General features: G+C 47.1%; 1 protein-coding gene across 2 annotated transcripts in view; it reads right to left on the reverse strand.

Moving 5' to 3' along the window:
- MYO5B (myosin VB) overlaps positions 1-26,001 on the reverse strand; it is a 338,549-nt gene that overhangs the window by 129,705 nt on the left and 182,843 nt on the right. For both annotated transcript variants that reach the window (XM_019464074.2, XM_019464075.2), the window contains exons 5-8: positions 15,977-16,133; positions 8,956-9,099; positions 7,544-7,625; positions 2,297-2,404 (exon numbers count right to left, since the gene is read on the reverse strand). In XM_019464074.2, coding sequence (XP_019319619.1) covers positions 2,297-2,404; positions 7,544-7,625; positions 8,956-9,099; positions 15,977-16,133 — 491 coding nt within the window. The remainder of the gene's footprint in view (positions 1-2,296; positions 2,405-7,543; positions 7,626-8,955; positions 9,100-15,976; positions 16,134-26,001) is intronic.

Here is a 26,001-nt window from a genome sequence, read left to right on the forward strand (position 1 = left end):
CCCGCGTCAGGCTCTGGGCTGATGGCTCGGAGCCTGGAGCCTGTTTCCGATTCTGTGTTTCCCTCTCTCTCTGCCCCTCCCCAGTTCATGCTCTGTCTCTCTCTGTCCCAAAAATAAAATAAAAAACGTTGAAAAAAAAAAAAAACAAAAAACTGATGCTTTGTCAATTTCCAAAGCCTTCACCACCCTGTCATGGTAGGAATGTAAGTCGTAGATATCAAATGACTATTAAATCCTAACAATAGTTAGGATTCCTGCACTAGTAAACAAAAACCAAACAATAAAACTGAAGGAGTAAAACAGGTTGGCAACCTATGACCTATAGCCCACAGTGTATTTTTGTAAATAAAGTTTTATTAGAACAGTCACGCCCATTCATTTACATTGTGTCTCTGGCCACTTTCACACTACAGCAGCAAAGTTGAATAGCTGCTCCAAAAACCACGTGACTCAAAGGGCCCCAAGTAATATTTATAATCCTGTTTTTAACAAAGTTTGCCAAGCCCAGAGTAAAAAAAGTAGACAAGTTTATTGAAGAGCAAAGAAGAAAGGCTTATTACAATAGATTTGCAAATGCCTTTTGCTTTGTGAACACAAGTACCCAGGTTTCTTAGAGGCCCTGGAGGGAACCAACTTCTCCCCCGATCAGTGTGCCCCCACTGCTCACAGTAGCAATATAGGGGCAGCCACTAGGGGCCTCCTCCTGACAAACTGGGCAGACTGTTACCCTGCTTAGCATCAAGTCCCCTCCAAACCGGCTTCCCAGCTGAAGACTACAATGGTGATGGGGTGTGGGAGAGGTCAGGGGTGCCACTTATCAATTTATTACCGGTTTCAAATCTGTCCCACTTTGCAATACTGGAGCTAGACCCTGTCAACATTTCCCCTTTGCCCATGGTGGAATGTCCAGCTTGGTCAAAGAGCACTGTAGTGACTCAGTGATGCAAGAGCAGCAAGGAGACAGGCCTGTTCTTGGTTCTGGTCCGTTACAGTTATCATTCATCCCGGCAGCACGGCAACCTCCCCAGATGAGCCGCTGCGATGCCTGCAAGCCACGGTCTCCCCATTAGCAGCTGCTTCTGAGACCTTCTGGCTCCACCGCACCCTGGGGCACCTGCAGGCTCCCTGTGCAGACCGACCAGCAATGGCCACACCCTCCGGCAAGTTCCTTCACCCCATCTTGTGGTAACCACGGACTGACATCTCAGCCAGGCAACAACAGTTCCTATACTAGCTGTTCTTCCTTGCCCTAAAGGGAGCAGCAATTCTTTTGCACCTGCTATTTCTGTACCCCTAAAATCCTCTTATACTTTTAATAATCTTTTAATAATCATCAACTGTTGGAATAACAGTGTGGCTTTTATGTCCCGATTATTTCACGGGTACCAAAGACAAACTGTGTCTACCCACTGGTTATCCAGAGAAGTGAACAGCACTGAGATTTCAGCACATGAAGTCCTGGTTCTACCCATATCGACCTTAGGGCAAGTCCTGGTTGGCCAGGTTTTATTTAGACATTGGGTAAGACTTGCCAGATTCCCACCAAAGAACCTAAGAAACGCTGCTCTGGGGTAGTCACGTGACTCACAAGCCAAATGTCTACCTCTGTCAGAAGGCGCTGGGGAAAAACACAAGGCCCATCCTGAGCAACTTCATGAATTACAGGCTGCTTTGCCAAACTTTGTTTTCTTCTGGCTGCAGGTCCCAGGACTTTATTCAACTTCCCAGTTAAGAAAGGGCAAGGGAGAGGAGTTTTCTCTCACTCTATGGCCCTTTATGCCCATAAAGATACAGAAATCTTGAAGAATTCTACTGTTACACTCTATACAGAAACAGTGACAACAGAAGTGACATTGTGTTATGAGGGTGCCACCAGACCTTTATATAGTCTGTTTCCAACTCAGATCCCATGACTGAGGTACATGGGTGATTTGGTCCGAAAGACATGCTCTTTCTGCCAGAACACATGGCCTCTAAACCCAGACCACAGCACAGGAGGATGTAGCTCTTTTTCATTTTCCTCCACTGGCTTTGATGGCCTGAGGAAGCGAAAAGGGCTATCTTGCAGTGCCTGAGAGAGCAACTCACAATCCCTTATTTTTAAGACCTATCAACAAAGCTGTTCTTAAACTTTGGAACCGAGGGTTGGGATGGAGTAAGAGTGGGATGACATTCACTGAGGGCAACAGGGCTTCCCCATCGGCTTATGAAGGTTGGCTAAGTGGGACACTGTCAGGCTTTTCTACTCTCCACGAAATCAATCCTCTGGGCCCGTTCCCACTCAGAAGCTGCTCACCGAGGAGTGTGAAGGCTTGCCGTGTCTTCTCAAAGTCCTCAGCATCATCGACACCCTCGATACACGTGTCTCTTCCCTGTGAGGTATAGAAGAAGTCCTCCGCGCATGCTGTGGGAGGAGAGGAAGAAAGGCATCCCGGTTTACCCATGATCACGACCCAAGAGGATTTCTACTCATCCCAGGTGAAGTTTTATTCCCAGCCGCATGTGGAACCCTTCAAGGTATCACCTTTATTGACAATGGCAAATGGAGAGAAAACTGGATAAGGAAACACAGAACGTTACACCATGCTGACCGAACGCACAGTTGTGTTTGTATAAAACCAGCATGTGAAAAGCAGTGAATGAAATAGTCACAGGTAGTTCAATTTACAGGATTCATCGGGTTTTTTCCTCAGTTGTTCTACCAAGTTGGGCACCCGAGTTCTTCAGACAGGTGAACAGAAGCGAATTCCTCCTCAGTCAGGCCTCTGATAACAGCCTGGGGGACAAGGGGCAAGGAGGGGTCTCAGTTTTTCCACAAAATACAGTACCTTTGTGGAATACCACCCTGACCAGTGTTTAGAATTTCTAAATGTACAATGTTTGACAAGATGCCAAAGCTGGACACTGGCTGGTGTTCCTCTTCTCCTGTAAAGACCCAATTACTTCGCCTTGATCTGAGTTCATACCGTTTGAGCACGCATCAGTTAAACATGCATAGAGGCCATTTCATTGTGATTCCCGGTCCTCCTTCAACACCTTGATCTGCCTGTTTGATCCTGTAAGAATTTCTTGAGTCTCTTTCCTTGCTCCCCCTGTCATCGCTGGGGTCTGACCTTCAGCACCTGCTGTCTGGGGACTGTTGCCAAAGACTAACCCAGTCTCCTTCCTTCTCCTGTCCTTTCGAGTCCACTTTCAAATTTCTGGTAACTCTGATCACACTGCAACCCTATATAAAGCCCTTTAGAGACCCCCTCCCTACCCCTATGCCCCCAAGACAGGGGTCAAGCACCCTGAAAGGACCTCCAGGGTCTTTTGTGAAGCAGCTGCAGGTTCCTCCTCCTTCCCCTCCGGACTCAGGGCTGCCTCCACATCTCTGGTCTCAGATCCACCGGCTTCCTCACTGTCATTCCTCAGCTCTACTCTCGGTCCAGGCCCACAGGGGCCCCGCCCACCTCTCCTTTCTGGTCTCTTCCATTCCCCACCTTGCACCCTCTGCTCCAAGCCACACTCGTTGGGTAAGTGCACATTGCCAGGCCCAGCGAGGAAGTGGCAGAAGCCAGACCCAAGCCCTGCCCACACAGCCTGAGCCAGGACCCGCACTGCCCACAGGGATGGGGCGCCGAGTATCAGTCATAGCTTATGACGGAAGGCTTCCTGGGGGAGTAGCCCAAACACACTTTGAGGACTAGAGCTGGGAGAAGAAGGACTTGAGCCCCGGGCTCACTGACAGCCACAGCAAAGGCGAACTGTTAGGAAGGAAGGTCTCTTTGGAAGGTGCCAAACTCACCTCTCTTATATCTAATCACCCCACAAGCTCTAGCACAGGACGCAATAGTTTCCAAGGCTTATGAAAAGCATCCGTTCATTTTTCCTTTTCACTCACCTTTCAAAGTACCTCCTTTGATGATTTTGGCAGGGCCCACATGAAGATGATTGCACATATTTATTCCTATTTTTCAGACAAGCAAACTGAGGGACATAGGGCTTGAAGGGATCACTCAGACTCACCCAGACTTTGGCCAGGCCTGGGAGAGCCCACTACTTGGTCACCCGATTGTGGAGAGGGTTGTTTATGATATGGTTTTGTCATAAACACAACCTAACTCGTTGTCAAAAGTTATCAGCTGACACACCAGAAAAACAGGCACCTGAGACTCCAAAGGAAGGCACCAGACCTCTCTGCTGGAGGAAAGGAGGCAGTTTCAGCATCTACCAAGACCCTTCATGGTCAACCACCAGGGCCTACGACCTGATGTTCTGAGTCAGACCCCCCACCTTCCCTGCTGCCAGTTCCCAAACTCAGGCCCACCAGGGGAACCTCCTCTGGCTCAGGCTCATCACTGCAGGGGTCCCCTGGGTCAGTTACAGCTCACTCTACTAAATGATTTGAATCCAATCAAGATTATCAGCTTTTAGGTTTGCAATCGCCTGTGTCCCCCCATCACACTCCAGACCCTTGTAAGAGACATCCCAACAGAAGGTTCTCTGCCATCTGCTTAGCCACCCTGGATCCTGGCTCTCCTTTCCAGCCTATGAAGTCATCACTGACCATCTCATCTGAGCAACGTCTCTTATCTTCCAGTTTGGCTCTCTCTTTACTCAGCATTTCCAAGGAGAAATATACCACAAAGCCCCCTAGTAACTGGCTCAACAGGCAGATGCTGGGTCAGTGTATAGACCACTGAGGAAGTGTGAGGCCAGTGATTAGAGCAGCAGACCATCAGGGGCCACGACCGAGGGCTAGCACTTCACCTGGGAGGCTATGTTCTAACTGTGCGAGAGAGACTTTTTATAAAACTATCGATAGAAGTGGAAAAGAATTTATTCCTCATTACCTAAGAGCTATATTTAAGGAAATATAAGCCCACTATACCTCTTTTTACCATCATTTGTTCACACTGCAGACACTTACTGGAGTACTTTTCTTTAAATCTCATCCTGAGGTCATTTTAATGCAATAGGCCACCAACAATAGGGTAGGGCAGAGGGAAATACAGATGACTGGCTGCAAATCTGCTCCCCTATGCTCAAATACACAAAACTCTTGCTGGGCCAAGGGTCTTGCAGAGACGTCTGTATACTTGAGTAGCATGTTTTAGGTGAAGAAAAGGGAGGAGGAGGCAAGGCAGTCTAAATATCCACTAGGGGGGCGCCTGGGTGGCTCAGTCGGTTAAGCGTCCGACTTCGGCTCAGGTCACGATCTCGCGGTCCATGAGTTGGAGCCCAGCGTCAGGCTCTGGGCTGATGGCTCAGAGCCTGGAGCCTGCTTCCGATTCTGTGTCTCCTTCTCTCTGCCCCTCCCCCGTTCATGCTCTGTCTCTCTCTGTCTCAAAAATAAATAAATGTTAAAAAAAAAATTTTTTTTTAATAAATAAATAAATAAATAAATAAATAAAATATCCACTAGGAACCACTGGCCAGTCCCTCATTTACTTCAGGTTTCCAGCCAGGGTTATCAGCAGAACTAAATATCAAGCTTCAGAGCTCACAGCCAATGCACCCACGAGGCCAAACACAGCTGCACCCCTGAGCACAAGAGCACATCAACACCTCTCAGCTTCCTTCCAAGATGTTCTTGGGGGGCACACATAGGTATAACAGTGCAAGAAATGGGTCAAATTGGGTAGTTTTCAACTGCTCCAGAGGCCCAAGGAAGAGGCCAAGAGAAAGAATATGGAAAAGCTATTTTTTGTTTTTTAATTCAGTGCACTTGTGTAAGTGCAAAAAAAATTAGGATTTTTTTTCCTATTTCCTTAAAGTTACATTTGGGATACAATGGTCCAAATACAAAGGATCTCGCCAGAACTTATTTTTCTACAAAAATGACCTTTAAAAAAGTTTTGATCCCCTGCAGGCTGGCTCTGAGAAGTTTAGCTGGGCTCATGTCCCCACTTTGGGAAGGAAAGAGGTGGGGGGACAAAGCCCTTAGCGTGGCCTACATTCCTGGTCACTTGCGGCCATAAGCCAACATCAGAGCCCAAGGTGCCAGCTCAGGGAGGTGCTCATCAAACAAGGCTTGTACCGGTCCCTCCTTGTCCTCAAGAAGTTGATAGCTTCAGTGGGGGAGATTCAGATTTGTAAACATTTACTTCCCTGGGGAACCTTCTGACCCATCTCCGCTATGCTTCACTCAGCATACCCTTCTCTCAGCATACCCTTCTCTCTCTGCACTGTAACTGACTGTAAGCTAATCAAGGGCAGGGCCCACGACGGTTATGCTCAGCACTACACCCGCAGTACCTACCACCACCTTCGTAGGGTTCGATGAACAAGCGAAGGACCCAATGCTAAACTGCGTGCCCAGGTACCAAATGCTGCAGGAACTCATAAGTGAAGCAGAGAGTTAAGAGCGCAGACTGAGGTTTGAACCACTTGGTGTGTTTTAGCTACTCAGAGCACAGGCTGGAGCTGTCAGAGGGGGATCTGGTGTTGGGCCCTCAAGACAGCTAGGATTTGGGTCACGAACAGCAAAGCCCCAGCAGTCTATTTCTCTCACAGTTGCACAAAGACCAACCAGCCTCTGTCTAGACACCCAGCTTGTCGTCACGCCATCTGCTACTACTGAACCTGCCCTCACCTAAAAGACACCCAAGAGACCAGAGACAGGACACCTGGCACACACAAGATGCTGCACGGCCCCCAGGCTTGCCTACATCACACGCATCTGTCAGGAGATGGCTTTGAGGACTCCAGCCCGGAGTCCATCAATATTCCTTACAAAGTCCCAGGGCTCGGAAGGGGGAAAGCCCCAGGCTCCAGGCCCCAAGCCTAGGCCCTCCGTTGTTGGTGGCATCTCGAATTAAAGCCTGCTCACTCCTCTTGCTTTGCCCTAGCTCCATGTCAACAGCCTCCAGGCAAACTAAACTTGCCGACAGCCTGCGGCACACAGTGTTAGCAGACAACTGAAAGGTTGTCTTTTTATCTCATGGCAACAGCCAGGTGACTCAGTGGAGAGGCGCTTTTAGTCATTCCGTGTCGCCCTGCGACGCTCCCGTGCATGGGTGCCACAGCGCCCCACCTGCTCAGAAGAAACCAGAGTCGTCTCAGCCTAACGCCATCATATCCTGTGCCATCCAGCCGTCCGTCTTCATCCTGCTCCGGCCTCTCCCTCCCTCCTTTTCTTCATCTCCATCCTTGAAAGGGACCTAAAACTCACTAGCTCAATTACACGATGTGCCTTAGCTAAATCTCTAGATCCTCACGGTGGGGACATACTTTTTGCAAAGTTTAAAGTGGGAACGTTTTTCAAAACAATGCATGGAAAGTATTTTGCGTTCTGCAAAATACTGTTCTGCCCCCTGCCTCTGATCCTCTCAAATGTTTTCTGTGGCAGGCAACCTGGGTGCAATTAGCCCAATTTTATGGATCGAGTACTGATGCTCAAAGAGGTCTGGGGAGACGTGCCCACGTAGAGGCAGAGCTGGGACAAGAACCCACGACAGAAGGCTTTGAGCAGAGCACCCTTCCTCCAGTCCGCGCCTCCAGATGTAGCACCAGGTGCTGCAGCAGCCCACCCGAGGACAGACACACACACGTTACGTACTCAGTGCAAGCTCCTTAAATTCCGGGAGACTGGCGGCAGCACAGAGCTGGTAAAAGATGTGGTAATTCCGCTCATCATCTGCCTGAAGGAGGGAAAAAGTTAAACAGGTTTAGGGCAGTGACCCCCAAGATCGTCCCCTCACTTGTTCTAATCCCAGGGTCCGGAGGTCACATGACAGAGGTCAGGACTTCTGCTCAGGTTTTCCTCCACACCCTCTGCCACCTTCACTTCCCACCCCTGGACTTCTCTTTCACTATTATGGGGCCTTCTTCAAGCCTCAAGATTTTTACCTCTCGTGTATTTTTTCTCCCAAATAGAACATCACTGCTCTTTCGCCAACAGTGGAATGGTCAGACAACACACACTTGCTCAGATATCCGTGTTGCCTGGCTCATGTTGCACAGATCATAACTTGCCTGCAGTAGGCTCCCATTCTCCCCTGGGAGGCTTGGGACTAAGTCAGAGCTATGCCCTTGCCCATGACAGGCTGGGGCAGTCACATCAAGTCCAAGACAGAGACAGGACTTAGAGCAGACACTCAGGCTACACCTGTGTTAAGTTGGCAGAGTGGTGGCAGTGGGGGGAGCTTCAGGAGGCCTGAGCAAAGGAATAAGGAGGTTCAAGGAGTATTCAGAGAAGAGTCTGGACAGAGTCACAGCCAGATCAGACCTGTACCCAGCACAGTAGGCTGTTTACTTTGCTGCGGTGAGATAAGGATATGGGGCTATTGAACCAAAATTTGGGAGGTGGAGAGAAAGCCTGAACAAAGGGAAAAAATTAATAAAACTAGTTAAAAAAAATCATTAGATGTTTGTTAAGCATCAGCATGTAGACCGGCATCTCTGAGAAACAGCTGAGGCTGTTTTGGATGTCCCCTCTGCCGAGGGTCGGGGTGGGAAGAGGGTGTGGCTGGCTCAGACCAGGACACGCACCATCCCAGTTCAAGTACGGGACCATTGAAGGGGGTCTGGAGGAGGACAGTTTTTGGGCTAGGTGCATGTCCAAGTAGTGTTTTTTTGTGTTTTTAAAAATATAACCTACAAAGTAAGGTTCCTGGGGAGGGCTGAAGCCCAGAGACCCCGTACAACAATCCTCTAATCCTAAGATTACAACCCACAAAGAATAGGACCATCTTATTCTTCACCTATCTCTGGTATCTAGCATGTAACAGGCACTCATTAGGTTTGTTGACTGAAACTGAAAACAATACCCACTTCAAAACAATACTGGGTAGATGACCATAGTATTCGAACAAACCCTTTTTGATGAAAGGAAAGAAAACCACAAGAACAAGCGTATCCAATTCCACTTCCAAAACAGGAGGTGCTCTCTGGGCACAGGAGGTGGACGAGGGGGCAAGTAAATGTCATTCATGGGAGAAAGTACAAAGAAGCCCACGTCCCACCACTCACCTGAAAGACCACTCTGGACTTCTCCAACAGGTAGGTCCTCATGTTGGCCCCAATGATGTGGTACCTTTTATCAAAGCCAATCTGAATGTACTTCCCAAAACGGCTGCTGTTGTCATTGCGAGTGGTTTTAGCATTTCCAATGGCCTGCACAGAACAAACAGAAGGAATGCAAAACCAGGAAAGCTTTCTTGACCTCAAGGTTGTAGGTCTGTGGCAGCATCTCCCTCCCCCCCCCCCCCCACTTCCTTACAGGGCCTTCCCCTACCATTGGGATGACAACAAGCTGAGCTAAAAACAAAAGTTCATTTCCTGCCTCCTTTACTCCTAAGAATGGCCAGTGAGAGTAAGGACTGGATTGGTGAACTCTGTCAAGTTATCCTACCTGGAATGTGCATATGATGGCTACATGAAGGAAAGGTCTAGAGAATCACCGAGAGCACCATTCTGAGCACTACTTGAGCTATTAAACCAAAGCCAGTATCCAAGAGCTCTGAATTTTTTTGAGACACACAAACCTTAGTGTGCTCTGATCAGACCTCCATGACAAAGCAGTCAAATGTCATTCCAAGCTGATAAACTATATTTCCAAGAAAGAGACCAAAGATCAACCAACGTCTCTGCACCTCATCACTAGATCAAATCAGGAAGACATCACCCTCTTGGTACCATTTCTTATGCAGCTGTAGGGGCACCATTCAAAACAGCAACATTTATTTATTTACATTTAATGTTTATTTATTGTGTGAGAGAGAGAGATATCCCAAGCAGGCTCCACACTGTCAGCATGGAGCCCAATGCAGGGCTCGAACCCACGAACTGTGAGATCATGACCTGAGCCGAAACCAAGAGTTGGATGCTTAACCAAATGAGCCACCCAGATGCCCCCAGAGGATAATTTAAAAGGTGAGTGGCTAAATGACCTGGCATGATTATTCACTTTCTATAAAACATCACATTGCTAATAAATTGGTAATGAATATATTAATATTTTAGTCCCTCTCACATGTTTACATTCTTAGGTGGTTGAAAAATATCCACTATACGTTTTCAGTTGTCGAGAAAATGTGTGGCACACAGAGGTTGAAAAAAATGTAAAATCCCATTCCACCCTCTACCCCTTCTCAGCCAAATCCAAGTTACCAAACTACTGGGATCTCTGGACATCCTAAAACTACACAAGGCTTAGCTGGCATCTGTTATTAACAAGGCAAACACCACAGCTGAAAGCAAATCACTGTGTAAAAGATTACAATAAGAGGAGCACCTGGGTGGCTTAGTCAGTTGAGCATCCGACTCTGGCTCAGGTCATGACTGCACAGCTCATGGGTTCGAGCCCAGTGTAGGGCTCTGTGCTGACAGCTCAGAGCCTAAAGCCTGCTTTGGATTCTGTGTCTCCCTCTCTCTCTACCCCACCCTCCCCACCCTTGCTCCATCTCTCAAAAATAAACATTAAAAAATTTTTAAAAGATCACATTAATAAATGCTCATGGAAACGTTCCATTCCTATTTTTGAGGTGAGCAAGTGAGACCTTCAGGCACGCAACCATTCACTCGCAGAAACCAAAGAGCCTAGCTTGCACTAAGGAAGCTATTCAGTCCAAGAGTGCCTGCACCCTACATATCCAATTCACCATCCAAGTACACCGAGTGTTCTGTCCCAAATGTGCACCAATAATCCAGCCTCAATTTAATCAAGTCTCTGAATTTTACTGCCCTTTTACAGGAAACATAGGGGAGAAAGGGAACATATTACCAACATCATGAGGATACAATTAGCAAAGTCCAGTTTGTGGAAAATTCCAAAAGATAACCTTGTTTCCATAAGTACGTTTCGTTTCTATTTCAAAATGTCAAAATATTCAAATTCCATGATTTGTAAAGCAGCAACAAGAGCCTCTGCCCTACTGAGACCACCCCCCTGTAACGGCCTAGGGAGTGCTTGCCCAGGGCCTAACGATCACCGTCAAAAGATCTATCCTTCTCACCTCACGAGGGCCGTTTTGAGAAATGATAGACCTGTAAGTACTTTCAAAAGTATGTAACGTCACCCACAAAAAGGTTATTTATTACCGTCAACCCATAAACTCAACCTAGGTAGGAAGGACTCCCAACTTGTGTGTAAAGGTCTCACTTGATTTTTGTGGCTAGATTTTTCTGGTTATCCAGACTCGGGAAATGTCTTGATGCATAAGGAAAACAAGCCCAGTTATCATAGATAACAGAAAAACAGACCAAAAACAACAAAAAAAGCAAAAATGATGCAAGTGGTTAAAATCTGGAAAATGAGCAATGCTACAGCAGGAAATTCTCACACACACACACACACACACACAACTCACGTGACCAATAAACCTAAGAAAAGACAACCTCAGCAGTCAAAGAACTGTAGATTAAAACAGCAGCCCAGAGGGGCCACAGCAAAGAACTTTGACACTACAGAATGAGGAGGGTGTGAGGACAAATGAACTCTCCTACATTGCCGGCTCACATGGAAACAGGAACAACCATCCTGAAAAGTAACTGGACCTATCTAGTAAAATTGAATATACACACACCTAACAGGCAACTCTATCTTTAAGTATCACCTGGAAAAATACCCAAGTGTACACGTGGGTAAGCACAAGAATGTTCTAGGCAGGTTGTATTTAATAAAAAAAGAAATCCATCCTAAATGCACACGAGTAGGGGAACAGATAAAGTGTAGTGTGTTCACACAATGGGACACTATAAAGCTAGTAAAAGCTAGAGTATGATTCATGGATAAATTTAAAAGATGTTGAGTGGAAAAAGTTGCAAAAATGACAGAATACACTACCATTCACATAGGACATAAGAGGACCACCTTCTTCATTGTTTATGCATATGCAAATATGTAGTGAGACCAAATGGCCCGGAATAACTTCAGTAGGATTAGGATTATACAATATGAGAGACATACCCATAGTGTGGAAGCACAAGGAAGGGAGCTATTAGCCATGCCCAGCACAACTGGAATGGCTTTAAGGAGTGTAAATTGAGGGTCTTCAAGGGTGAGTAGAATCTGATAGCAGGGAGGGAGGGGGTTCTAGTGATGGATATGGTGTGGGCAAAGGGACAGGGCACCTGAGTGTAGGATGGCCAGAGTGTGTTGACACAAGACAAGAGCAAAGTTACTTTGGGTGCAGACTCTCATATGAATAGGTTAATAGTTGTAGGCCTTGTTTCTTGAGCTTAAAAAAAGTCAAATCCCCAAAATTACATAGTAAGTGGTCTTAGTTTATATTGTGTGTGCTCATTGTACCCCTTGCCCCCCCTTCCTCCCAGGATGGGGGAGCCTCTGGCCCCTGGACTTGTGTGCATGCAGACTCTGGTCATCCCAAGAAGCTACATGATGCATCTGGTCTGGACTTGGTTCTGTCCCTGCTCTAACAGTCTCTTGATTACCAATATCCTTTTAATCAGTGCAGACTTGTGAGCAAATCGCTGCCGGGAGGCTGGCAAGCTCTTACACAGAGTGGGGGCAGAGAGCTCTGGCACGGAGAGTAAATCATCCCAATCCACCCTCGAGTCGCCTTTAATTCAAACAACTGCCACTTAGCGCAGCTGGCTGGGGATTCCACCGTCTCAGATTGTCCTCAACTCTGTCTCCCCAGGAGGCGGCTGCAGTTGCCAGGGTGCAGAAATAATGAGATGATCGAGGAGCATAACTGATTGCTCAGCCAGGAGGTGCCGTCCTGAGCTGGGACAGGGGCAGAGTCGTCAGTCATCAACTGTCTCCTGATTAGGACAAACTTGTGTTGCCTATAACCCTCGGAGGAGCCACAAAGCTGACTGGGCTTCCTGACACAAGGACCCAGCTAGACTCCAAAGTCATGAAAAGTTCAGTTTTAGCACCGTAGAAGCTGCTTTCTCTGCTCAACAACAACACTTCCTAACCCACCCAGAGTTCTTTCCTGGCTGGGATTCTTCCTTTCCACATTTATATCCAAGATTTCTCTCAAATGTAACACTTAAAGGTCAAGGGACAGTCTCTAAGATGACCACGTTCTGTAGTTTGACAGACTGAGCCCTAAGGAATTACCCAGATGGTTTCCAAAGTACCAATTTGCACAAGGCAGAAATTTAACATTGTGCATCCAAACCACTGTAGCATTTAGTTACGTGACATCGTGCATGAGGAGGCTGCTTTGTGTGTACATTCCCCTTTAGACTTTAGCAAGTGAACCACATTGTGTGTTTTGGGGAGTGTGTGTTGTTCTCACATTTCTCCCATGCCAAAGTACCCTGAATCCCCAGCAATGCACCAGCCCATTCAGGACATAATAGATATTGAAATGTTAGATCTTTTTAGATTACTATAATTTAAAAAAACATTCCCCAAATAGGAACTCCGATGCCTGCATGCTACTGTCCAGTGGCATTATTCACACTGGCCAAAAGGTGAAAACCCAATGATTCATCAACAGAGGAATGAATTAACAAAATACAGCATACCCACACAGCAAAATGTCATCCAACCATAAAAAGCAAAGACATGCTCCTACATCCTACAACATGGATACACTTGGAAAACATTAGGTGAAATAGGTCAGACACAAAAGAACAAATGTTGTGTGATTCCACTTATAAGAGATACCTAAAACAGGCAAATTCATAGACACAGAAAGTAGAATAGAGGTTACTAGGGTCTGGGGGCTGGAAAGCAGAACAGGGAGTTGTTCTTTAACAAGTACAAATTGGGATGATGAAAAAGTCCCGGAAATGGATGATGGTGATGGTTGCATAACACTGTGCATGTCCTTAATTGTTCATGTAAAATAATTGAAATGGTATATTTTATGTATGTTTAACTACCATAAAACAAGTTTAAAAAATCTTGTCTTGAACATGTTTAATGTGGTGATCTACCTTCATTAAATTATCATCTCGACTAAAATTACTTTGTTCAGTCGCCAGAGAGAACTTCCCTTCTCTGTTTTGCCTAGAAGAACTATATACTGCTTCCAAAAGAGGCAGCATTCTGTAGCTTTGAAAACTTACTACCTTAAAAATGCACTGAGGTTTGAAACTCAGGGGCAAAGGAAAGGCTGAAAGCCTGGCTTCACTCCCATTTGAGATGAAACATGATGTTAACTGTAGATTACAATCTTAGCTGCCTCAATTCATAGGTGCACAGATGGATGGTCCAGGGTAGGCCGAAGCCATGGTCCACCACATTCTGAATGGAAGCCATGGCCAGGCCACCATCTTGGGCTTAGAATAAATGCTATGAGCAAACAGGCTATCAACAAGTTGAATGTCCAACACTATTAGCATGTTTGCAGCCAATAAGGCAGTTCATAAAAAAGCTCAATGATATGGGGGATAAGGTTTATGACTGCAATACTCAGTGAAACAACTGAAAGGAAACAGACCCAAATGTTGAACAATCCTCAGCAAGCTGTAGGGTTAGGCAGGGACTTATTTCCTTTTACTCGTCCATATTTTCCAGTGAGCCCTTACCTTTTTCATAGGCCAATGGTTCTCAAACTGTGGTACTCAGACCATCAGAATCATCACCACCTGAGAACTTAATAGAAAGGCAAGTTTTGGGACCCCTACCCCAGACCTTCTGAATCAGAAACACTGTGGGTGAGTCCAGCAATCTCATTTAACAAACCCTCCAGGTGATTCTGATGCAGTCACGTTTAAGAACTATTGTAACAGAATAAAAGTTTTCCTGTTCACATCTGTTTAATAAAAATGCCTCCAACTGTATTGACCATTTCCCAATCCATATAAGAACAGTATGGAAACTGGCTTTTGTTGAATTGTTAATGAATATATTGTGTTCTGTCAGTAGACAGAGAATGCAAGTTCTACAAGATAATCCAACCGTGTAGTCAGGAGACTATGCCTGTAAAAGCCATGAATTCCTATGAACTGAGACTCAGAATTTACTACAGCACTTGGTAAAGGAAGAGGGGGGGTGGTGGAGAGGGGATCTGGGAAGGTCCAGGCAGGTTCTTGTTTCCTCCAGCTCCAAAAGAATCTGAGAGACCAATCATCTTGGTGACTTGGCTCTTAATCGATGGGGCTCAAGGCACTGCAGAGAAATCTAATGCTATTTTGGCAGCTTTCAGTCTCAAATGAATTTTTCCTAAAACAAAGGAGCTGCCCCAAACTGGCAGGGGGCCGATTCCTACCAGACTGTAACCTAGACGATAATCAAGAGCCTCCATTTCAGAGGCAGGAAACCAAAGCTGGCCAGAGACTGCGTGCCCATTTCGATCTACTTTATCAGAATTAAGTTTTTATGGAGGAAAGAAAGAGAAATGGAGCTGTGACCCTAAAACATGATGAGTTACAGCAGGATCTAAGTTTTAGCAAATCTCTCTGGCCTTGTACTTGTACTGACTGCTCTGAGGCTGGGGGTGAGGAGTCAAGATCCAGACAGAACCCAAGCTGGCCAGTTCATGCCATCATTGGTAACTGCTTTCTGAGGATCAATAGATTCTGTGTCACCGCATAGCTTTTGGTCCACCCTTCCCGTCAACCCCCACATAAAATAAAATGTCCAAATGTTTTTAGGAGAAAAAAGGAATCTTCTACATAGTCTTCCCACCCCCGCCCAAGCAAATTGCCCTCCTGATCCAGCAGACCTTCAAGCATTGGATGGTTCAGGTGAAATGCAGATTTGCTAACACATGGCAGGAGGGGAGGGGACCAGCAGCAGAGGGGAAGGTAGAATGGAGGGACATTCACTAGAGCATCCAGCAGAGTCAAGGGACAAGGAGGACAGGAAAAGGACACTCCACTCTATACTAAGGACTTGAAAGGCACTACCAGCTTAGAGTACTCCCAATTCTGTGGTCTTAGGGGCACCTTGGAATTTTTTCCTCAGTTGTAGACAATGGACTCTCAGGGGAAGCACGAATGTGGGCACATGCACCACTTCTAAGGATTCTTGTGGGCAACCACATAAGGCTGGACACCCAGCAGTCTTGCTGCCAGAGGAAGCAACTCCAGCCAGAAAAGCCAAGTACATTTGGAAAGGCTTTACCTCCATGATGGGACTGGATGCCAGGACCTTCTCTTCAATGTTGGTGTCACTGGCTGAGCCACCAACCGTGGCAAAATAGCGCATGGCATACTTGGCTGACACAGTCTTGCCGGCTCCAGACTCCCCGCTGACTATGATGGACTGGTTCTTCTCATCTCTGGAAGGAAAGAGCTCTGGTCACTTACTTGCTGTGGAAAAACTGTTGCCTTCCAGGGGCTCTGTTGACAAGGGCCCGAGCCCAAGAGAATCTTGCCTTCTTTTAAGGATAACAATGAAGAACATTGCCAAAACAGTCTGCCCTCCCTTGGAGGCTTCCACAAGATCCACAAACAGGAGAAGGAAGAGTTTAGCAAAGGGCTTACAAATAGCACATACCCTTCCTAAGGGCCCTCAAGAAGGGAGGCACAGCTAGCCGGTCATGCTTTCACTTCCTCTCTGGATGCAGCACACCCTAAAACGTTTCTCTATGCACATACACACACTCGTGCGCACATATACACACCCTGAGAATTTACATATATGCCTTTTCAGGTATACAGTCTCACCTTTTGATTCTGTAACATGCCCATCTTGTGCCACTGCAAATGTAATTTTTCAAAAGCAAGGGTCTTTTGTGTTTGAGCCAGAAGATATGGTTTTGAATTTCTTATTCATACGTATGTATCATAAAAGCCACCAGACGCTATTAACCACCAGACTGATCTTGCTCCAAGTTTATCAGAAATGAGATGAAACAGCTATCAATTGCAGTCAGAGGGATTTCAGTAAGACCAAATGGAAAGGGGAAAGAAGATACTCTCCCTCAGATATAAACGCATCTATATTTATCCCTTTAAAACAGATAGCAGAATGAGTGACAAGTAATGGCAAGAGCAGCCTCTCAGACCTCTAAGGAACATGGACGTTCAAGCAGAGAGAGAGAGAGAGAGAGAGAGAGAGAGAGAGAGAGAGAGAGAGAGAGAGAGAACGAATGAACACAAATGTTTGGGAAACAGGTTTGGCAAACAAATTGCTTGTAAGGGCTATACTCAGCCATCTACATCCAGCTCACAAATCCACTGCCAGGAGGACACGTTGCTCTCCGTCTCCAGTCCCTCTAGAGCACATGGCACAAAATATATACTCCTAGAGATTAACCATCACCCCACTTCCAGAGGAGAAAACCTAGGAACGTGGAAGTGAGTTTAAAACACAGACGTCCTAGCACTGGCCCACTACTACTACCAGCTCCTGTGGCTTCCTGGGCAGAGCAGACTACAGGCAGAAGGAACAGAGAAGCACCACAGGCTGCTCATTATCAACCCAAGTAGACTGCAGCTTATCAACAAGGGGAACAAATACCGGCCCTGCTTCTGATCTGGATCAACAGCCAAGAAGTGGGGAAGCAGCGTGAGGACACCGATGTCAACCAGAGGACAACTGGAAAGATAGGAGAGATCTGGGCTAGGCGTGGGAGCCCCAAGTAGGCTCAGGTGTGGTAGCTGGGCTGAAGAAACCCTAACCCATAGCCACCATTCAAGTGCAGCAAAGAGCAATGTGGTCTCAGCTCACACAAAATCATCAAATGGGGATGGATCTGAGTGAATACCGTTGGCCAGAGACACCATTAAGATGGGGGAAAAAATGGACGCTCCAAATTGGCTATACAAGCAATTACTTGAAAACATGTAAATCCCACCAAATATGTGGAGGGAAAACAAGTGGCTTTCTGAGATCTCTTCTAGTTCTAGGATATCCCTGTTGTCATTAGAGTGTCTTTTTTTTCCTCCCCTTGTTTCTGAGAAATCTTTACATTGAAAGATGCTGTATAAAGAAGCCTGTAGCAGATGCTTGTGTTTCCCATGTTCACTGAATTTCATAGGACTTCCACCGGACCCTGCGGATAACAACAGGTGTCACCTCTCTTCTCAATACTTCACAATAAACTCCCTAGAAAACAGCTCAGAAGCACAGCCCTCCCAGACAACTAAGAGTATTAGCAGCTGGACCTCCAGACCTCGACCGTGAACACTCTGAAACAGACCTGAGCTTGACGCCATCTTTAAGACAACCTATAACTGCCAGAAGGAGAACTGAATTGCAGGAGCCACACCCACAGGCTTGGAGTTTTGCGAAAGCCTCTACGTTCGACCTAAAATAAATCGATAAGCACAGGATGCATCTGAGCCTTAGTCCTGAGCAGAGGATCACATGCAAAGGAAAAGTAACGACTACCCAAAGAACTCAGGAAGGTTGTCTGGGAGCTACATATGGATGCCAGGAGAGAAGGAGCCAGAGCAGTGGGGGCAGGGGTGAGGGCTGCCAGGCTCCCTGAGGCAGCAGCACACACAGCAAACTGGAGACACAGAACACGCTCTGGGGCATGACAACGTGTGGACAATGGCATTAGTGCTAACTGCTGCCTAATTTGATGGATATTAGATCTGATGTTGACATGTAGGCTAAAGTCAGGTAAGTTCACTTTTTCTTAAAGCTTATTTGTGTGTGTGTGTGTGTGTGTGTGTGTGTGTGTGTGTGTGTGTGAGAGAGAGAGAGTGCGCGCGCGAGAGAGAGCGCGAGCACAAGAGCAGGTGTGCATATCCCAAGAAGGCTCCACACTGTCGGTGCAGAGCCTGATGCAGGGCTCTAACTCTTAAACTGCAAGATCATGACCAGAGTCGAAGTCAGACACTTAACTGACTGAGCCACCCAGGAGCCCCAAATTCACCTCTTGTTAGACCATTCTAAAATGTTTTAAGTTTGTTTGAGAGCAAGAGAGAATGTGAGGGCAGGGGGCAGGGCAGGCAGAGAGTGAGGGAGAGAATCCCAAGCAGGCTCCACACTGTCAGCACAGAGCCTGATGAAGGGAGATCATGACCTGACCCCAAACCAAGAGTTGGACCTTAACCAACTGGGCACCCCCATTCTAAAGTATTTTTAATTGAGGGGCACCTGGGTGGCTCAGTTGGTTAAGCATCCGACTTTGGCTCAGGTTATGATCTCACGGTTTGCAAGTTCAAGCCCCGCATTGGGCTCTGTACTGACAGCTCAGAGCCTGGAGCCTGCTTGGGATTCTCTGTCCTCCTCTCTCTGCCCCTCCCTGCTTGCGCTCGGTCTCTCTCAAAAATAAACAATTTTCAAGTATTCTTAACAGGTGATTTTTACATAGCTCCACCACACTTGTGCATATACTGCCCACTCCCAACCCTAATCCATGACCAGGCTGGGTGTACATGGGTCCACGTACGTTATCTGGTAACTGCCCACGAACTGGCTGGCCTGAGGAATGATGTGCAACAGCACTCTCTTGTTCTGTGTAGTTAACTTTTCTTCCAACTCAAACACCTGGAAACCAGAATACAGGCCCTAAAACCAAACTTGAACCTCAGTTGCACTCATTAGCCAGCTGACTTTGGACAAGATTGTTCACTTAGTTGATCCTTGGGCCACCTCGAGGTGGGTAGCCAGGTGCCTGATCCGTCCCCAACTCCTGCTCGATTGTCTAAAGTACAGCTCTCACCAGGTTTTTCCCACTCAAAAAAGCAAACCGCTCTCATTGCTTACTGAATCAAGTCCAAACCCCTCAGCTGAGCGTCTGAAACCCTCAACAATGTCTGCCCCCAGCACCAAAACCCTGAATGAGTGTGGAAAACCAATGCTACAGACGATCGCCGGGCTCTCAGTCTAAGGATCTGGCCCGAGGCCCGGTTCTGGCCATCAGCGGGAGCTTTGTAACCCTTCACCACATTGCAGAGTGTACACCCATCCCCCCAATTTGCTGCAAGGTTATAGGAGACGATCTCGACACTTTCTTTGCAATGATGGTGTTGGAGTTCAGCCAAACTGGACTACTGGCTCTGAAACTGCACACTTCCCCACCACCGCCCTGCATGGTTTTCCCTCTACTTGACCTCGCCCCTTTGCCATGTACCTTCTCTCAAGCTCTGCTCCAAGCAAATCCCCCCCCCCCACATCCTGACTCAGGCATCCCAGCAGGGCATTATTTCCCCATCTTCTAAAGCCTACATCATTGCCTCTGTACCACTTTTAAGACACTGTCGCACTCCACCTTGTATTGATGTCACTCCTGGTCGTTTTACCTGCTGTGTGACTTTGGGTCACTTCTTTTTCTCTGGGCCTCTGTCTCTTCACCTCTAGAGAACAGGCTGTGACTTGGGACTCCCCGACTGATCTCCTCAGTCTCTGACATTGGAGGATTTTACTACCAAAGTCCTAATAGAAAGTATAGGTGGGGAAAAGCACTCCATTTCAAATCCTGGTTATTTCGGGCTGGTTCTGCATTAGGTATTTGTAAGCATGGAATTCTACCCAATATCCTTCAAAAACATAATCCATCCATTCATCCCAGTTATGAATAGGACTTAGCTGGCAACTCGGGTCAATTTGCTTTTTAATAAATCATTTTCTCCTAAGCCCAGCAGAACCCCCTTTAGAAAAAGAAGCCAATGGCCAAGGGTTTTCGTACCCAAGTGTTATTCAGGTCCAGGCTGTCTGTGAGGAAAGTATGCATTACCCCCAGCGGGAAAAGTCCCTCAAAGGCCTGTGCCTCAGGCAAGAGCACAGGACCCTAAGGGACCTACGCATCCTCCAGCAACCGGGGAAAACACGGGCCACCAACACACACAGCTGCTCCCCAGTTCACAGCGGCTCCCCATCTTTGATCCCCGAGAGACAGGACTATTGCTAGACCACCTCCTGAAAACATTTACCACCAAACAAGTGTAAGGCCTTGAGCTCCCTGAGCAATGTCAATCCCCCCTCCTCCCCATTTTGGATGCGGCCCTCCTGGGAAGGACAGTGGAAGCAGGTACCACTTCAATGCCCGAGGCTGCTCCACTGAAGGGAAGCTCTGCTCATCAGCCAGACACCGTGGGAACTTTATTTGAAGAAATCCTGCTGAAATACGGTCTTGTTTGGGTTTCCCGTGGAGAGTAATTTGTCACCTGTGGCATCCCAATCAACAACACGTACACAGAATGCTCAGGGAGACACCATTCCAACCGACTCTGAGAGAAACCCCAGAACAGCTCCAGAACCACCACCCTGGATGTGAAGGCAACACCACGTGCCCCACCCGGGGGCTTGTGTGGCACCCCTGTCCTCATACTTGGCCCTGTGTTCTAGCAGCCACAGTCTGCCCACACACTAGTCACTGAACTAAGAACCCGTGGAGGGCAAGCACTCACTTTAACCTTGAATCCTCAGGCCTCCCGGCACCAAAGTCTCTCCCCCATCCCTCCTCCCACCATGCCCTGCCCACAGAAGTGGCACCAGCCTCCACTCACCAACGACAGCAACAAACCTAGGAATCACCGTGAATCCCTCACGCCCCACGTTGGTATGTCCTATTGCATTTCTGTGCCCCCTTTTCTGTACCTCAGTCCCAGTCATCACCACCTCTGACATGCGTAAGAGCAGCATTCTAAGTTTTTTTTGTTTTTAACATTTTTGAGAGAGCACATGAGGGAGTGCACAAGTGGGGTAGGTGCAGAGAGAGGGAGACACAGAATCCAAAGCAGGCTCCAGGCTCTGAGCTGTCAGCACCGAGTCCAAAGCAGGGTTCGAACTCACAAGCCGTGAGATCATGACCTGAGCTGAAGTTGGACGTTCAACCTACTGAGCTCCCCAGGTGCCCTGACAGCTTTCTGACATCTACTCCCACCTCTCTCAGCACACCCCCTCCTCCTGGGACCCTCTGTATGCGAATACTGGGTCACCTCTCTCCCCGGCTTGCTTTCGGACCTCAAAGGGTAGCCTCTGCTAGCCCAGCTCTGCTGTGCTCCAGGCCCAGCTTTATTTTGGTCACTCCTTCCATTGTTTGCTAAGCTGAAGCCACCACACAGGGCTTCTTCACCCCTTTCCTACTTTACAGCTGCCCGAAGCATTGCTAGCTCAAAAGGATTCTATTTGATCTCCCAACTCTTGATGCCTGGTACTCACGCCCCCTCTGCCTTTGGCAGCTCTTGTATTACTGTTTTTTGGTGCAATTCCCACCTATCTACACCATGCTAGGATGGTACATAAAACTGTTAGCCACGTACCCCCTGCTTAGGACTCTTAAGACTTTTGGGTGCCAGTCTTCCCATTTTAAAGAAGAGAAGGGTAAAGTTAAGGAAAGCCAAGAAATACACCCAGAGTTCTCAGCTAGCGAGACACCAAGCCCAAACTCCCATGTAGGTTTCTGTCTGCACCATTTCACAACAGGCCGTTTGGGATGTCACTCTCATTACGCTCCTTCTTGTAGAAGACGGCATCCCTCAGTGAGCCACACCTCCTTGCCCCGGAACAAATCTAGGCTTAATGCAAGAGATTAGATGTGAATCAGGTGTCCTCAGTACAGTTTGGCTTTTGACTTCTTCAGCTTAAAGCCTGACAGGACTTCTTCAGCTGCTCTTCCCTGACCACCCTGCCTTCACAGCATAAAGCCCCCGACACAGAGCCATTGCCCAAGAGGAGGGAGGGGAAGCCCAGCTAAGGCACGGCAGGAAGGACACCCTGTCTCTGAACACATCATTAAGCCCCTCCATCGTTTCCTCCTCTAGCAACAAATCATCCAGAAATTTGGGTGTCAGTAGAATATAGTCTGTTCACTAATGGGATAATCAATCTACTGTTTCTTGCCTGTCTATGGAGTCTCTATTTTCAACACCCTCATCACAACACAGATCTACTATAGTTATAAAAAAAAAAAAAACAAAAAACAAAACTATGCTAGCAAAAGGGGATCCAAAGCGTTAAGAATTTTGTTCAGTAAAGAGATTTGTGTCAGTACCATGTACAGAGTTCATAATTGGGAAACAGGCCAAGAAAATTAAAAGTAATCTTCAAAGCAATGCTGACTAAAAAGTGACAATAGTAATGTGGTATACTGTCTCTAGAAACTCAAGTGCAAAGAAACAATACAACGTTTAGGGCTACGAACACACAGCTATACTGAAACAAAAGGGTATCAAAACCCTGGAACGAAGAAGTTAGGTAAAGTCGTGTGGAGGGCTGAAGCAGAATGGTTCTGTGGGGAGAGGAGAGTAAGGCCGGCAAGGTATGACCCCTTCCAACAAGAGAGCCAAACCTCCACGTGGGAAGGCAGACAAACACCCTGGGCACCTGGAGGGAGCACCCAGAAGGAGTACCCTGTATGAGGGGTTCCCAGAGGGAGCGAGGCAGATGGGCATCCCCCAAGTCCCTCTGCCATCAGGCACCGACTTCTTGCACTGCCACACCCTCCCCCCTCCACCAGATAAGGGAATGTGTGCTCAGGCACAGTCCCCAACTCAAGTCATTCGGGAAGGCCGTCAAAAATATTCATTAGAAACTGCTCAGTCTGTATTTAGCGGTAAGAGTTCTAAGTGTCTCTTCAGTAAGATGAAATTGAACCTTCCGACGGTGTAGAAGTACTTAGCGCATTTAACATCCAAGTATCACTTTCCCACTCCAGTTTCACAGCGGCTCTCAGAGTGCTCACTTCTATCTATAAACCTCCGAGGTATAGCCTGATACAGGCAGCAGCAAAATGAACCCACGCCCTCCACTTACTTGGTGCTCCCGAGAGAGGCTGTCTCCTCTCACATGTGATAGCTTCACAGAACCGTGGGGAGCTTAACCAAGCCCGACTCTCACTGGCAGATAAGCAGGTGCAGGGGTGACAAACTGGTTAGGGGCTCCTCAGCACGGATGGGAATGTGCCCTTTTCTTTGCTCTTAACATAAGGGGCTGGAAGAGGACCCCGAAGACCTCCCGCTACTCCCGCACTCTGATTCCGGATCCAGGTTAGAGTCGAGCTGTGTGATACATTCTATATCAACCACAATTACCTACTAAGGTCATAAACATTTTGGAACGCAAACTTGGGGGGTTAGGGGAGGAGGAGCACCAGAAGCAAATGTTGTGTGCTATTTTACACTTTATAAACTTGTCTTAAACATGGTCATTGGGTGGGACGAACTACGACACACATGTGGTTGTACCTTACAGTGCCAAGTAAGTATCACTTTTCCAACTCTTCTCTGAAAACTTTATCAGTGAATGAACACATCCCAGTAAATTGTGTTAGTCCAGCTGGCTCCTGAGGCCAGGTGCATGTGAACACCCCAGGCTAAAGCCCATCTCTTTCTTGGTACCACACAGCCTCTCTGCCAAGAGACCAGCAACACACAAGGTCCTTTAGTTTTTCATAGATGTTGCTTTATTCTTTCATCTTTTCGATGTAGGGCATCTGTGAAGGTACATTTCAGCATCTCTCATTTCTCCAGGCTACTTCTAAGGGGATCTCATCTGCCCTAGTGCCCCTGCCACCCCAAAGTTGTCCACACTTGGCTACAGCTCCCCACCCACACTGATCCTGGGAGCCAAACACCTGCACCACCCCCCAACTGGGCAAGTACGTGTGGAGGCTGCATAGGACTCCAGAAGTCTGCACATCCAAAACGGAGCTCTCCCAGATCCCCACGCTGCTCCCTGCACGGATGGTTTGGGGTGCTCTGCACGGCAACGAGGAGGCACTTGGGAAGGGCCCTTGACTCCTTTCTCCCCTTTACTCCATCAAAGCTGGCTGTAGTGCCTCCATTCTTTTTCTCATCTAGACCCAAATCCCATTCCTCACCCCTTCTCTCCCAGATCCTCCCAAAGCACCACCTGTTCTCATCACTGCTGGAAAGCTATTTCTAAGACACTCATTCAAATGTACCCAGGCCCTGCCCAGCACCCTCGCATGACACACCCTGGGGCCTGAAGGATGCAGTCAACGTTTTCAGCGTGCCAGCCCCTTCATGATGATCTGTTCCCAGAGACCACTCCAGGCAGAGGCATCAGGCCATGTAGAAGACAAGGAAGAGCAGGCAGTGTTCAGGGAAGATGTCAAGTTTAGGACAATCAGATCCCAATAGGCAAGTCAGGGTCTTTGGCAATACTCTGCAAAGAACCCGAATTTGTTCACGAACCCTGCATGTACATTAGAAACACCTGCAGAGCTCCCAAACTGATCTCAGCTGGATCCCACACCAAACCAACTGGATCACAATCCAATTGTGGGGTGGGGCCTGGATGTTTAATTCCACATTTCTACCACAATTAAACTAGCAGTTCAAATACCTTGCAACCTACATCTGTCAACATCAGCCTAATACAGCGCAACGTGGAATCTAAAACAAAGATTAGCTTTGAGAAGCTTAACAGAATCTTTAACCAATTCTTTCTGGGTGCAGACAATAGAAGCCTTTAATTTCCAATATTCTAGCAAACGGCTTATGGCCAATCACCTAGAAATCAGTTTTGTCAACTGGATTTACATTACTGATACCTGCACACAGTTAACATAATGGCACAGGCTAGGCAGCTTTGGACGTTAGAACACAGGAACGCAACACAAAGAACATACTCATGCCTGCTAGTGCCAGCAGTTGGGAAAAATAAACACAGTTTCATAGTATCTCCGACTTCCAGGTTGCTTAACCTGGGGCCTACTGGATAGAATTCAGAGACCCACAAACTTAGATGGAATAAAAACCACACCTTCAGTTTTACTAAATTCTAGCAACTTTGACATTTCCTTCAGTTGAGAAGAGAGGGGGGAAAAAAAAACCAAAAGAAAAAACAAACGAAACTCCAGCTTTATCAGACCGACCCTGTGGCTTTGACACCGTATTATAGTTGCTCCAGCTACTGAATATTTACATGCCTCACTACAAAATGTTATTAGATCTCCATTAGTGTACTAATGAACAAATCCCTCCTATCTTCCAGATCACAACTCCCTAAAATATTCTGGCCACTTTCGAGATAGCCTGTTTCTTCTATAATTGTATACATTATATTTGATACATGTAAATGTGTTAAGTGGGACAAAAAGGTTAAGTACCTAATTCTCTTTTCAAAAGATTTGTGTATGTGCCCAATTGCAAAACCATGCCTCTTTACACAGCACTAATCACGCCAACTTTTAAGGAGACCATGTTTACATCAGGCCCTCTGTATTTCCCAAAGGCCAATCAGAAACACCATTATCTGTGCTGGAGGAGACAGAGGGCAGA

Source organism: Panthera pardus, unplaced genomic scaffold (genome assembly GCF_024362965.1).
Source record: "Panthera pardus isolate Hobbes unplaced genomic scaffold, ASM2436296v1 HiC_scaffold_15, whole genome shotgun sequence".
Taxonomy (NCBI): Eukaryota; Metazoa; Chordata; class Mammalia; order Carnivora; family Felidae; genus Panthera; species Panthera pardus.